The sequence below is a fragment of the Microtus oregoni genome, unplaced genomic scaffold (assembly GCF_018167655.1).
Source record: "Microtus oregoni isolate MIOR12 unplaced genomic scaffold, Mior012 000016F_ref0000370, whole genome shotgun sequence".
NCBI lineage: Eukaryota > Metazoa > Chordata > Mammalia > Rodentia > Cricetidae > Microtus > Microtus oregoni.
In genome coordinates this window covers 35,114,788-35,129,292 of record NW_024543075.1, presented here as the reverse complement: position 1 = coordinate 35,129,292, position 14,505 = coordinate 35,114,788, and the positions used below count along the sequence as shown (strand labels likewise).

At 45.6% G+C, this 14,505-nt stretch overlaps 1 protein-coding gene across 1 annotated transcript in view; it reads left to right on the top strand.

The window, feature by feature from the left end:
- Swap70 (switching B cell complex subunit SWAP70) overlaps positions 1 to 14,505 on the top strand; it is a 62,471-nt gene that overhangs the window by 38,475 nt on the left and 9,491 nt on the right. Inside the window, exons 4-8 of the mRNA XM_041667081.1 lie at positions 5,597 to 5,824; positions 7,101 to 7,247; positions 9,106 to 9,214; positions 11,371 to 11,552; positions 14,356 to 14,463. Of these exons, the coding sequence (XP_041523015.1) occupies positions 5,597 to 5,824; positions 7,101 to 7,247; positions 9,106 to 9,214; positions 11,371 to 11,552; positions 14,356 to 14,463 (774 nt within the window). The remainder of the gene's footprint in view (positions 1 to 5,596; positions 5,825 to 7,100; positions 7,248 to 9,105; positions 9,215 to 11,370; positions 11,553 to 14,355; positions 14,464 to 14,505) is intronic.

Sequence of the window (14,505 nt, the reverse complement as noted above, 5' to 3'; positions counted from 1 at the left end):
AGTCTCTGTTACAAATAGCGGAAGCAGAGTTAGATTTATAGATTGCTCCTGTGGGGCAGAGAAGGGGTCATGGAGCAGAGAAATGTGAACTTAGTTCAGCTGTCCAGTCAGCCTCCTGAGGTTTAACCCAGGAGCTTGGGCCCACTGAGACGGGCACATCGGTCACTTGCCCTTTGACGAACACTGCCACCCCAAGGTCACGCTGGATTGTGGAAAATACAGCCTATCCAATTTTAACAGCATAACGACTGAATTTGAGCTGTTTTAGGCATGTATTTTGTTAGAAAACAGAATGTAAAGCATATTTAAAAATAAATTTTGAATGCAAATTCTTTGTGAGTTTAAATTAAATTCCCCAGGGGCTGTAGAGATGGCTCAGTGGTTAAGGGCAATGGCTGCTCTTCCAGAGGACCAGGGTTCAATTTCTAGCATGTATGTGGCAGCTCACAGCTGTCTGTAACTCCAGTTCTAGAGGATCCAACACCCTGGACAGACGTACACTCAGGCAAGATGCCAAAGTGCATAAATACATAAACAAATTCCCGTTGGGAATTTTAGAGTGTTAAAGTTCAGAATGTCTGATATACAATGAGAAGCTTGACGCTCATCATGCGGAACTCCAAATAGACTCTGTCTGTCAGTATATCTAATCTAATCTGTCTGAGCCGAGGTCTCCCGTTGCCCTGGCTGACTTTGAACTCACAGAGATCTTTCTGCCTCTGCTTCCCAACTGCTTGTTAAGGGTGTGGTCGTGTTCTACCACTTTGCCTGATTTTTATATTTCTAGTAATGAATGTATCATAATGATCACTTGCATTTAAGTATAAGGCTTTTGTTGTTACTTGTTTTGCTTTTTTGAGATACAGTTTCTGGTCTTGAACTCGTGTCTGTTCTCCTGCCTTCACCCCAAGCGCTGGGTTATAGATTGCTCTACAGTACCCAGTGAAGTCCGAGTTTGTTTTTCATTTTTCTCTCTGCTTCAGCTAACACTGTACGGCAGCGGCAGTTGTGTGAACTGTACATTCACTTGGTTCAGCTTCCATTGCCCAGAATGTCAAATAAATACTTACGTTGCACATGAAGGTGCTTCTGTCGGGACATTTGCCAAGAAATGGCGATCCCCTTGGAGTTGGTTCCTTACTCCTTCTGGTGATATTCCTGGAAGTGTGTGCCTGTAAAGTATGGTTTTTGCTAGTGCCGTTTCCCACAGAACCAAGAACAAAACAGGATGTGTCCGTCATACGCTTACTTGGAAGAATTGCCTTGCTGTATGAAAACTTGAAATAGTTCTAAAGAGATTTTAGGTGAGGTAAAAACCTCACTGCCCCTTTAACGAGAGAGAACTTTTGACAAACGTTCAAGCCAAAGGCCCAGAGAAATCCCATTCAGCTTGCAATTTCTTCTTTGTTATTTTTGGTGAAATCTGCTTGGAAGGAGGAAGCAAGCTGCTTCCTGAGCTGAATGCGCCTGAGAATTGGTGCAGGCCGCTGTAAACCAACCCAGCACGTGACTCATTATGTGGTTCATTGAATAGGGGAGCCGGAGAATGCGTCTCTTTGGCTAGCACAATCAAAATGTCCTCTGCTGTTTGGTTATGGTAAGAAAATGATTGTGTCGGGAGTCTCCAGGAAAAGACACAGTTGTTGGGAGTCATGGCTTGTTGGTGCTGGGCTGAACATCAGCCTCTCAGGGCTAGAGGGGACCTTTAGGAAGGTTCCAGACGGACCTGAGAGGCTGCTTTGAGAAGTGAGTTGTTAGTAACATTTTCTGAGTTGCAAAGGAAAGATCGTCTGGTGAAGCCAGGAGCCCAGAGTTGGGAAGTGCAGGTGCCTTTTCCAGAGCGGTAGGGAAGGCGGAACTGAGGCCGCAGGTGGGCGTGGGGAAGGCGGAGCTGAAGCTATCCTGAGCTGAGTCACAGCCCGCAGCCTAGAGCCTTCTCTTAGGGATTAGGGCTTCTCTGTTTGTTAAGTCACTGCTTATTTTCCCTTGAACCTTTATTTACGTAACTATCCTTTGTTACAATGATTGGAGGGTAAGACTGCGGCTTGTGCAGCCCAGGCTGGCTTTGAACTCCTGAACTTCCTGCTGCCAACCAACCTGACTCTCTTATTGCTTTCTTTGTTTCTTCCTTCCTTCTTTTCCTTTCTTTTAATTTTCTTATTGTTTTGTCTTTGGTCTCTTCTTGACTTCAGTCATTTTTCCTGTTATTTTTTCCCCTCTTCCACCATCTGTTTCTAAGCAGCCAGTGGCACACCTTCAGCAGGAGAAGGGAAAGGCGGCAGAGCGCTTCTTTTCTGCAGTAACATTCCTCACACTTTTCAAAGCCCCGATAATCTTTATCACAAGGGAGTGTCGTCACCAAGCTAAGTCTTTCGAACTTGCAGTTTTTGAACTTGGGGTATTTAGCAAATGTAAATTTCTTCGCCTTCTTTTCTTGTTACACTTTATCATTCCACAAACCACTTTACAATCACATTAATGGGGATGCAAAAAATGAAACAGAAAAGTGAACACCAAGTCTTATTGTAACTAAAGATTTTCAAACATTTCTGCCGAATGTTTGCCAGATGATCTGTATGGTGTTTGTGCAGGAGAAGCCACAGGTCTGCTTAACTTTGCTTTCTTTGTTTTCTCAAATATAATTTTAAGTGACTGTATAATATGTCACCCAGAGAGGAGGGGAAGCAGCCTCGATGGTGTGCCTGCTGGGCAGCTCTGTGCAAACCATTCTCTGTGGGTCTTCTTTTATCTCTTTCTGTGCTGAGTGTTGTTAACCCCATTTCACAGGTGAGAATATCAGAGCTTAGTTTACTTTATTTTAGATGTGAGTTGAGTTCGGCTTTCTTAGGTCCCCTGCTGAGCTCTGGGAATTCAGAGTTAGATGGGGCACAGTCCCTTCCATGAGGAATTCAGAAAATGGTGGAAAAGCAGATGAAGACCAGAAACGGAACACAACACACCAAGTACAGCAGGGAGGGACACAGAAGAGGGTGCAGGGGATGCAGGCCTGCCTTAACGCTCGCTAGAGCATCTACTCGGTCAGTGTGAGGGCACCTGGAGCCTTGTTACAGCCGAAGTACGAGGGCCAAGTGGGAGACTTGAAGCAAGCAGATGGCAGAGGAGGAACTTACTTGTGAACCAGCTGGAAAAAAAGGGATCTTTCTTTCTTTCTTTCCTCCCTCCCTCCCTCCCTCCCTCCCTCCCTCCCTCTCTCCTCCTGTGTTTGTTTGGTTTTTGGAGACAGAGTCTCACTTATGCAGCTCTGTCTGGCCTGAAGCAGAGCTCTGTCTCCCTCAATCTCCCAAGTTCTGAGATTAAAGGTGTGTGTCACCACACCCAGCTAAATATTTTCTTTCCGTTTCAACCTTATAGGAAGATAACGTTTTATAACCTGGCCCAGCACACATATGTATGCACACAAAACCTTGCTGTAAAGCTGTATCTGGCTCTGTTGTGGGTGGATTAGAGTGTTTTTCATTCCATTGCAAAAAGTGCTGATTGAATTCATGGTGGAAAACACTGGTCTTGCGGATAATGTCAGTAGCATTTTGTTACTGGTTTGATCTAAGTGGTGAGGACCTAGGATACTGGTGTGGGTTTTTGTGGATGATATCATACCAACTGAAATCAGTAATGAGGGGAGGGAACAAGGAGGACAAGAGCCGGAATGAATCTGAGCACAGTACACGTGTGCAATTTTGTAGTAGGAACAGCGGGCTGCATCCCGCCACCCAGCTAGCTTTACACCTGAAATAATTACATGGAAACTGTATTCTTTTAAACACTGCTTGGCCCATTAGCTCTAGCCTCTTATTGGCTAACTCTCACATCTTGATTAACCCATTTCTATTAATCTGTGTAGCACCACGAGGCGGTGGCTTACCAGGAAGATTCTTAACCTGCGTCCGTCCGCCTTGGAGAGGAAAGCTATAGCGTCTGCCTGGAGAGGAGAGGCATGGCATCTGGCTCACTGCCTTCTTCCTCCCAGAATTCAGTTCTATCTTTCCTGCCTACCTAATTTTCTGTCCTATCAAAGGGCCAAGGCAGTTTCTTTATTAACCAATGAAAGTAACACATAGACAGATGACTCTCCTCCATCATAATTTCCATAGTCAAACCCATCAATTTGTATGATGAATATGCTCTAGAAATATATCAGAGAGAGAGAACATGGGGAAGGTAGGAGGAGGCAGTGTTGGGAATACTGTCACACAGAAATATATCAGAGAGAGAGAGAACATGGGGAAGGTAGGAGGAGACAGTGTTGGGAATATTGTCACACAGAAATATATCAGAGAGAGAGAACATGGGGAAGGTAGGAGGAGGCAGTGTTGTCGTCACTGCCTTGTTTCTTCCCTTCTTCTCCCCACCCCAGCTATTTTCCTACATAATGTCTGATGTCTCAAGATTTAGTAAGCCCTTCTGGCTTACACTAGGAACCCAATCACGTTTATAACATCATCAGTGTTCTAATGGATGGAGACATCAGGAAATAAGTAATTGGTTTACATAGGAGATCTGTAAATTAGGGAATAACTTGTGCGTCTGAGATGTTTATTTACTTTAACACATGTTCAGTGAGATCCGTGTGTGTAGCTGCTGCTGGAGTGCCTGTCTCAGTAACTCAGTACAGCGGAGGTGGGGGCAGGAGAATTGGTTCAAGATCGTTCTTTGCTGCGTAGTGAGTTTGAGGCCAGTCTGAATTACATGAGACCCTGTTTTGGAATAAAACAACAGGGGAAAAAAAGCATAATGTTCTTGATATAGTGAAATATTCACCCCAATAGAGTAACGAGGTGACCGTAGTTTGTGTGTGCTGTGTTTATAGGTTTCCCTAGCTCCGTATGCACACAGACATGATGTGCAAATTGTGGGTTGTCAGTTCTTGATTTCCTTCTAGGTCAGCAGAGAACAACTGCTGGTGTTTTATGTATACAACTTTCTCTAGCAAAGGGAGTGTCTTACTCTTTTGGAAGTATAAAGAATATTTCCTTCTGGCCAGTGGTGGTGCACCCCTTTAATCCCAACTCTTAGGAGGCAGAGGCAGGCAGATCTCCAAGTTCGAGGCCAGCTTGGTCTCCAGAGCAAGTTCCAGGACAACCAGAGCTGTTATACAGAGAAACCCTGAAAGAGTATTTGCTGAATTGACTCCAATAGTGTGAATGACACAAATATCTATGTTAAAAATGTGAAATAATTATCCATGTGGTGGTGTGTATATCTTCAGTTTTAGCAATCAGGAGGCAGGGGGATTTCTGAGTTTGAGACCAGCCTGGTTTGCAGAACAAGTTCCAGAATAGGCAGGGCTACACAGAGAGGTCATGACACATACACACACACACACACACACACACACACACCCCTAAAAAAAAAAAAGAAAAGAGCCAGGTAGTGGTGGCTCTTTAATCCCAGCACTCAGGAGGCAGAGGCAGGCAGATCTATGTGAGTGTGAGGCCAGCCTGGTCTACGGTGCAAGTTCTAGGACAGAGAAACCCTGTCTCGGAAAGCCAAAAATATACATCAAATAAATAAATAAATAAATAAATAAATAAATAAATACCCTAAAAAAGGAAAATATTTATTTTTCCCCCTACAGATTGAATACCTGCTTAAGAAACTTACAGAAGCTATGGGAGGAGGTTGGCAGCAAGAACAGTTTGAACATTACAAAATAAACTTTGATGACAGTAAAGACGGCCTTTCTGCTTGGGAACTTATTGAGCTGGTTGGAAATGGACAGTTTAGCAAGGGTATGGATCGTCAGACGGTGTCTATGGCCATTAACGAAGTCTTCAATGAGCTTATCTTAGATGTGCTGAAACAGGTAAGAGGGCAGTGACCCCACTCTCTCTCCTCTTTAGAGTTTGATACAAAATAACTTCTTCCCTCTTGCTCCCCTTTCCTTCCGCTCCCTCCCTCCCTCCCTCCCTTCTTTTCTGTATAGGTGGTCTAAGTCACTTATACTCCTTAAATGATTTAGAACGAAAAGAAAGTTTCTTTTTTCTCTGTTATTAGAGTTTTAGGATTCACCGTGCCCTGCTGTGATCTTGAGGACTGGACCAAGGCATTGTCTGTTTTAGGCAAGGGCTCTGTGACTGAGCTGTATCTCTGGCCCTAGGCTCATGTTTTAGAGTTACTGGCACAGTTTTGAAGTACAGTTAAGAATTAAGAAGTTACTATTTTTGAAGGGACTGTTAATCAAATTTACAAACTATTTTTTAAAGTACCCTCATGTTTTTACAGAATTAGACAAATACCTTTACCTTTAGAAAGAGATACTTTCATATAGCAAAGTTATATTTATTTTATCAGAATATTTTTGTTTTCTTATCACCCAACTGATATATATGTAGGAACTAAATACTTATTAAATAGAACATCTGTCTGTCTGTCTTGAGACAGGCTGTCACTCAGTAGCTCTGGGTAGCCTGGAGGTCACTTTGTAGACCAGGTGCCTGCTGGGATTGAAAGTGTGCACCGCTATGTCTGGATATAGATATGGGTCTTTCACACATCTTATGTTATTGTATCAAATAATAACTCTGCTTTCGGGTTTCCTTACTTAGCTCCTTTCTTTGTTCAGTAGGTAATTATTATTGTCTCCATTCTTTTTTTTCCTGATGGAGTCCATCAATAAGTATTAATTAAGTCTTAACTTGTATAGGTTTTGGTATTAGGAGGAAGTATGTGACACACTCTGTCCACACACCTGTAGGTCTCCTTCTGGTGCCAGGAAATCCCAGACATTTCCGCTTACCTATAAATATGTCTATGAATATCTTAAAAGGTAAAACAGTTTAGGAAAATTCACTGTTTATTAATACCAAAGGTTCTGTTATCTGTATGTCTCTTGCAGAGACTTTCTGAAATGTCTAAAATTACACGTAAACCTTTGTGGTCATGTAGATTTGACTGGGGATCATGCCTCTGGCCTTCATAGATTCCCAGAGACTCAGGTCCATGATCTGCACGGGTGAAAACCACTGACATGTGTGTATTTAGGGCCGGGTGTCAGAGTGGGGTAAAGAAGACGTTCCAAGGACCGCCAAGCTCTTCCACATAAAAGCACGCGTGTCTACATTAGGTTTACTCTTTCACAGGGCTACATGATGAAGAAAGGCCACAAAAGGAAAAACTGGACCGAGCGGTGGTTTGTGTTAAAACCCAACATAATCTCCTACTACGTGAGTGAGGACCTGAAGGATAAGAAGGGAGACATCCTCTTGGACGAGAATTGCTGTGTGGAGGTGAGTGGGTGTGGCTGCTCCGCCTGCTTGCCTCTGCTGCCCCCTGCTGTCCACAGATGCTCTCCTCACTCCTCCAGACCCATCGCCAGCGAATCCCCAGCCTTCCCAGAATGAAGGATAGTCGCTGTGACTTCTAAACAGAAACTAAAGATGGCTGACAAAATGCGTACCTAATATGAATTTATTTTCTGCCTTATGCTTGGGAGTAAAGTATAGAGATTAAACCTGAGAGATTTGTGTTTGAGGAATCAATTATTAAAGAAAAGGAAGGCATTAAAAAGGCAAAAAAATGCAGTACAATAACAATGTAAATATTCAATAAACTAAAAGATCTGGGGCATTTTGAGTAAAGCAAATGAAGAGGATTCATCATTAGAATTAATATTTTGGGTGATTTTTAAAGGGGGAAGAGAGGGTCTCATGTAGCTCAAGTTGTCCTTGAAGTCACCGTGTAGCCAAGGATGGCCCTGAGTTCCTCATCCTCCTGCCTCTGCTGCTCCAGGCGCAGGAATGGCCTGGGCTGCTACACTTCACCTCCTTTTTGAGACATATTTATGAGACCTCACGTAGTCTAGGTGGTTTTAACCTCACTATGGCCTTGAACTCTTGATCCTCCTGCCTCTTTCTTCACAGTGCTAGGACTGTGGATACGGGGCTCCACGCCTGTCTTGAGTGACTTATTTTATAGTTATTAATTCCGTAAAGATGTGGAGTCCCCAGGAACACAATTTCTGTTGGATGATGTGGCATTATCTGTAATCTCAGCACTCAGGAGGCTGGGGAACTGGCTGATCTACTTAGCCAGGGCTACATAGCAAGACCGTGTCTCAAAACATACTGGGTTTTTTTTTTTCTTCATTTGATTTTAGACTCGGTTTGTATATGAACCACCCAGGGTTTGTATTTGTTGAAGAACATTTAGAATACGGGAGTTCACACTCACTTATAGAAATGGTACCGAGATGAATTAATGCTCTGGGGTAAGCGGTGCCAACCAGGGGCTTTGCTTATATTCAGCTAGCCCGAGACCTACCATAAGCTCAGCCATTTACTCATAAAGACAGAGGCCAAGAACCACAGGGCACTGGTGGTAACACCCCGGGTATAAGAGAAAGCCATAGCAGGCAGAGTTATGTCGGTGTCCCTTCCGGGTTCTTGCAGGGGACACGCTCAAGTGAAAAGGCGGCTCTCTCAAAAGCAGAGAGCGTGCGGCCTCTTTTCCTCACCAGCTGCTGTAGTTCTTCCTTTATAGGTGCGGCGTCCCACGTGGGTCATTGTCGTCGTACGTGGGCTGCCTGGGCACAGCAGTAAAATCAGACATTCGCATTTGTAGGTGTTTTTCAGTGGCACTGAGTTTCAGCTATCTGTATAAATAGTTAAGAAAGGAATTGAAATATATAAGAAGAAAATTTAGCTGAGTGTGGTGTCACATTCCTGTAATCCTAGCACTTGGGAAGCTGGGCCTGAAGGGTCATGAGTTCAAGGTTAACCTAGTGAGGTCCTGTTTGTGAAGTCCTGTCTCCATAAACAAACTGATAGTTTCCTGCTGAAGGACTACACTTCCCAGTTTGCCTTGAGGACTGTGGAAGTCATCTCCATCCCTAGAAAAGGCCACATCCTGTCTCCTTCTGTGGGCGTTTTGGCAGCTTTTTGGCATCTGCACATGTGGGTAACAAAGATGCCCCTCACCATGAATAAACATGGCTTCACCTAAGATCAGATCAAGCCTCTTTCTGCGCGCGATCTCTCTCTCTCTCTCTCTCTCTCTCTCTCTCTCTCTCTCTCTCCAGCTGCTTATTAATAATTCAACACAAGGAAGAATAGAACTTTAAAGAACTAACCATGCTTTCTCTTTTAGTCTCTGCCTGACAAAGATGGAAAGAAGTGTCTTTTCCTGATAAAGTGCTTTGATAAGACCTTTGAAATCAGCGCTTCAGATAAGAAGAAGAAACAGGAGTGGATTCAGGGTAGGACTTCTTTTTTTTTATTGTTTTCCATGAAAACTTGAGAGCAGAATTGGGCATGGGCACATGGTTTTAATCCTAGCACTTGGGAGGTATACACAGGAGGTCTGGAGTTCTCTACGTGGAGTTCCAAGCCAGCCTGGGCTACTTTAGACCCTGCCTAAAAATGAACAAAACAAGCAAAATGGTGAGTGTCCCAACTTTCTGTTTTCAAAGCTCACAGAAGACGCTGGCACAGGGTTGCTTCCTTATGCCATGGCTGTTGCTACATTCGAAAGAAAATCCAGGAAACACGAGTTCCCCCTTTTTTGGTCAGTTTATTTGCATACTTACTTTGTGGGGATAAAACTATATTTTAGGTCTTATTACCACAGCCCCTGAGAGGGTTCCCCTGCCCCTTTTAGGCTTATGAAAAATGTTAGAGATCATCTTGTTACTATGCAAGGCAGAAAAGGAATTCATGGAGTGGCTTTGAACACCTCAGGAGCTTTTTAAGTAACTCAAAAAACCAATAAGTTGAGGAGAGAGCATTGTGCTAGCATAAAAGGAAGTGGATGATGTGTAGACTTGTCCATTTGCTTAACCTGTGTCAGAAGAAGCAGAAATGGTTAGCGCTGTTGCTGATGGCCCGGAACCAGACCCTGGAGGGTAGGAGTAGGCAGACGCCTTCCTGAATGTCTTTTCACACTTTTTGAATTTGAACAGTATGTATTAATAATCCAAGAAATTAATTTAAGTGGTTGAAAACACCAAGAGCCAAGGGTGGTGATTTATGCCTGTGATCCGACCACTCAGGAGGCAGAGGCGAGGGGTTGTTGTCAGTTTGAGGCCTGTCTGGGCTACTTAATAGGTTTAGGCCAACTTCAGTTACAGAGTCAAATTCTGTTTCAACAAACCAGAAAAGCTGCTGCAGAGATGGCCCAGTGATTAAGAGAACTGGCTGGCCCTCTAGAGGACCTGGCTCTGACGTCTAGTACCTACATGGTGGTTTACAACCATCAATAACTCCAGTCCAGGACATCTGACACCCTCCTCTGACCTCTGTGGGCACCAAACATACACACTGCACACACATACATGCAGGCAAAATACTCACATACATAAAGTAAAGGAATCTGAGAAAGACAAAAGTGAGATTTTTTTTATATGAAACGTTTGTATGTAAATGGTGTGCATCTAGAATATACACGTGTCTTATGAAGTCCCTTGTGTGCTGTGCTGTATATAGATTTTCAATAAATGACAATGACTGTGATGTGTATATAGGTCGCATACAGATGGGGGTGGTCTCATAAGACGTAGACGAAGACAGAATCAGGGTAGCAGGCTGCTGTCAGATGCTAGGAATTTGATTGTCTGCCCTTAGTGTGTCTTCATTTTACTTGGTGTTTGCTGTCATTGTGTGTATGGGTGTTCACAATGCCTCTGTGGGTCCCAAGGGTCAGATGGTCTCCGGGCTTACCTGCTGAGTCCTTATTTAGGAGTAGAAAAGGGTCAGGTGCTTGGTATCGGCACTTGGTAACCGAAGCAAGCAGGGTTGCTGTGAGTGTGAGGACAGATCAAGCTAGGCTACGTAGTGAAGCCCTGTCTCAAAAAAAAAGTATCTATTTAACTGGGCGGTGGTGGTGCACGCCTTTAATCCCAGCACTTGGTAGGTAGAGGCAGGCGGATCCCTGTGAGTTCAAGACCAGTCTGGTCTACAAGAGCTAGTTCCAGGACAGGCTCCAAAACCACAGAGAAACCCTGTCTTGAAAAACCAAAAAAAATATCTAGAAGGGAGTTGAAAGAAAGTTCTTTGTTGTTGTTGCTTGTTTGTTTTGGTTTTTCGAGACAGAGTTTCCCTGTGTAGCCCTGGCTATCCTGGAATTCACTCTGAGGACCATGCTGGCCTTGAACGTAGAGATCCACCTGCTGGGATTAGAGATGTGGGCCACCACTGCCTGGCCGGTCCCATAGTGTTCCCAGTGAAGAGTCTGTGGTCTGTGAGCACAGACTCGGAGGAGACTTCAGTACACACAGCCTCATGTGGGGGCTGGAGAGCCAATGCCTCCCAGGCTGCGCCACTGCTCACTGGCAGGATTGGAATGAGTTCCCATCTCCCCATCACTCCAGTGTTACACGTAAGAGTGCATTGCCTCCTCTTTCTCCTGTCCTTCTAGCCATCCATTCTACCGTCCACCTGCTGAAGCTGGGCAGCCCCCCACCACACAAGGAAGCCCGCCAGCGTCGGAAAGAGCTCCGGAGGAAGCTGCTAGCGGAGCAGGAGGAGCTGGAACGGCAGATGAAGGAGCTCCAAGCTGCTAATGAAAACAAGCAACAGGAGCTGGAGAGCGTGAGGAAGGTAAGTGTAGGGCGGAGCGGCCTGGGGCATGGCAAGGGCAGTGTTCTCTTTAGTTTTAGGAGCTGCCGAAGTCACCAGCCTTAGGAGCGAGTTTGCTTCACCCACTCCCTGTGTTAGGACAAGAGTTCAGGGAGAGGTTTGGTGACCTGAGTTCTCAGGAGATTAGAGGATTGAAGGTGTCCAGCCTCTGGGCCTACTAAAACTCTTAGCCGTCCCTCCTGTCCCCTCTTTGTCCTTAGTAACTGGTGCTAGAGGGTGTAGACTTGAACCATGTTTATATGTGTTCACGTGTGCTCTGATCATGCTATAGGACACACACACGAAAGAGCAGAATAGAAGCTGAGCCAGGTCTGTAGTCACGAGGGCTGGGCTGAAGGAAAAACCATCTCAGCAGTGCTGTTCACATTGCTATAGGACTGCCGTGTTCTCGGACATGGCAGTTACCTGCTACAGCCAGATATGGCAAGTTTAGCCTTACAGACTGTACTTACTTTGTCTAGAACTAGTCACGTGTTTCTGAGGGTAGTCAGCTGTGGAGTTAACTCCAGGCCTACGTGTTTTGCTGCTCTCAAGGACTTTTGTCTTTCAGTGGTTTTACTGCGGTGTTCATGGGTCTTGCTGTTGCTTTTAAGATGGGGTCTCAGTATGTAGCTCTGGCTGGCCCAAAGCTGGTTGTGTAGACCAGGTTGTCTTCTAACTCAGCAATCTGCTTGCCCCTGTCTGGGACTAAAGGCATGGCCACCACTCCGGCACTGTCTTTGTTTTTGACCTATCTGGAGTTCACAGACCATGGACCAAGGTTTCCCATTATGTTGGCTAAAGGTTCAACCTATTTCTTCAAATATTTCTTCTTCCCGTTCACTCTTTCCTTATATTCTGTTGGACAGAATATCGTACATAAAGTGCCTGCATTCTCTGAAGCTGTTTATTCTTGTTTTTTTCTGTTCTTCTGACTGCATGATTTCTGAGGATCATGTTAGTGGAGTCTTCTGAAGCCCAAATAGATTGTTTAGCCTCTCTAGTTGATTAAAAAACAAACAAACAACAAACAAAAAAGGTCTTGTAGCACAGGCTAGCTTTCTACTCTCTACTTAGGGAGGCTGGTCTTGAACTTCTGCTCTTCCTGCTTTCACCGTCCAAGTTCAGAAATCACAGCTGCAGCACACCTGTCCTTTGTGGTGCTGGAGAGTCCTGGCTCCCTGGCTTTCCGACGCTGTGCTGTTCTCCAGCCGAGCGCTAGCCCTGGTCCTCTGGAAGACGCTTCATTCAGTTCTCTAACACCGCAGTCCGGCCATCTCTGTTTGCCCTCCTGATTAACATTCCCTGCTCGATGAGGTGTTGTTCCTTCCACGGTGTCTTTAACCGGGACTTCCCTTCATTCTCTTCAGCGTATTTACTGGACCGGCTTTGTGGATATGCCCTGGGCTTCTTCAAAGGCAGTAACTGTTGACTGTTTTTTCCTACTTACGGGCTACACTTTCCTGTTTCTCATACTTTTTTTAGTTGGAAACTGGCTGTTTTAGAAGATAACGTGTTATAGGAACTAAGGATGCTGATCCTGACACCCCTGCCCTCAGCTTGTCATTGTTGGGCTATTTATTCAGTGGCTTGGCTGGACTGTTTCCTGGACCCCTGTGGCCTTTCCACCCTCTCCTCAGAGACTTAGCCGTGTGTAGGCCTTGCCACAGTCACCTGGAGTGACCCCAAAGTGCTCTCCTTCTCTCGTGTTAAGCTGTCTCGCCCCTAAGTGCCAGAGGGCACCGATCTCTGGGTGTTTGATTTGTTTTCTGCAGTGCCCTGAACTAACTAGGTTCAGTCTGGGCTTAAGTTCAGGCCAGTGTCCTCTCAAGGCTGGCCTTTGAGACTTGTTCCTACTCTTTGAGGGCTCTGCTTAGCCGGGCCTTTCTGGTTCTGCCCGGCTTAACTCGTCTGGTTGGTTTGCCAGCCTCCTTTATTGTATTCAACTGTGACCTTAGGTTTGTACATCTTATATAACAAAGTCCTTTCTTTTGGTGAGAACCACAGAGCCTACTTTCTTCCAAGAGCAAAAAGTTGCACCAAAGGCTGGGCGTGTGTGACGGCACATACCTGCAACCCAGCACTTGGGAGGCTGAAGCAGGAGGCTTGTCAGCTGTGTGAGCTTGGGTGGAGACAGCAGCACAGATCTCTTGGATCTATACTCCTGCTTTAAGAGCCTCTGCTGCTAGGAAGAGTACACAGCCTGCTGTTACCTCTGTTTTCTTCTCCTCTGGAGCTTTTGCCCACAAGTGAGAGAGACGCTGGTGACCTGGCCTGCTTTCTGTAGCTGGGCTGCGAGCATCCTCTAGAGGGCGCCCTTGTCCCTGGTTTAGCAGCCAGGAGTGGCAGGCACTTCCTTCTTGCCCAGGAGAGTGAGGGGCTCTAAGATCCGGGGGATTGTCTTTTGCTGCTGTTTTGTTTTCAGGGTTTTTGTTGTTTATTTGTATTTTGGTTCTGAGGGTGGGATCAACTATGGCGCCTTGTGCCTGTTGGGCAAGTACTCGACCAGCAAGCCGCCACAACCCCAGCTCCTCATGGGTTTTCTTTGGTGGAGGTTGAGGAAGCTCCCTGTGGCAGCCATCTGGGAGCTGAACCTGAGGGATAGTGTGCGAGGTGACAGCACCACGCGGAGGGCCCCGAGCTAGGTCCCTGTCCGAGTGTAGCTGCAGGTGACGGCGTCCCAGTGTATCTCCTAGATTGTGTTTAATTTCTATTGACTGATCCTTGTCCTATCTCTTCCACTGTAACGATCCTGCTTTTCTGGGGACGGGTTTTGGTTGATTAGAAACTGGAGGAAGCGGCATCTCGTGCCGCAGATGAAGAAAAGAAACGCCTGCAGACTCAAGCGGAGCTACAGACCAGGTTCAGCACGGAGCTGGAGCGGGAGAAGCTGGTAAGGCTGCTGCATGTACTGAGGGAAGCCTGGCTGCCACCC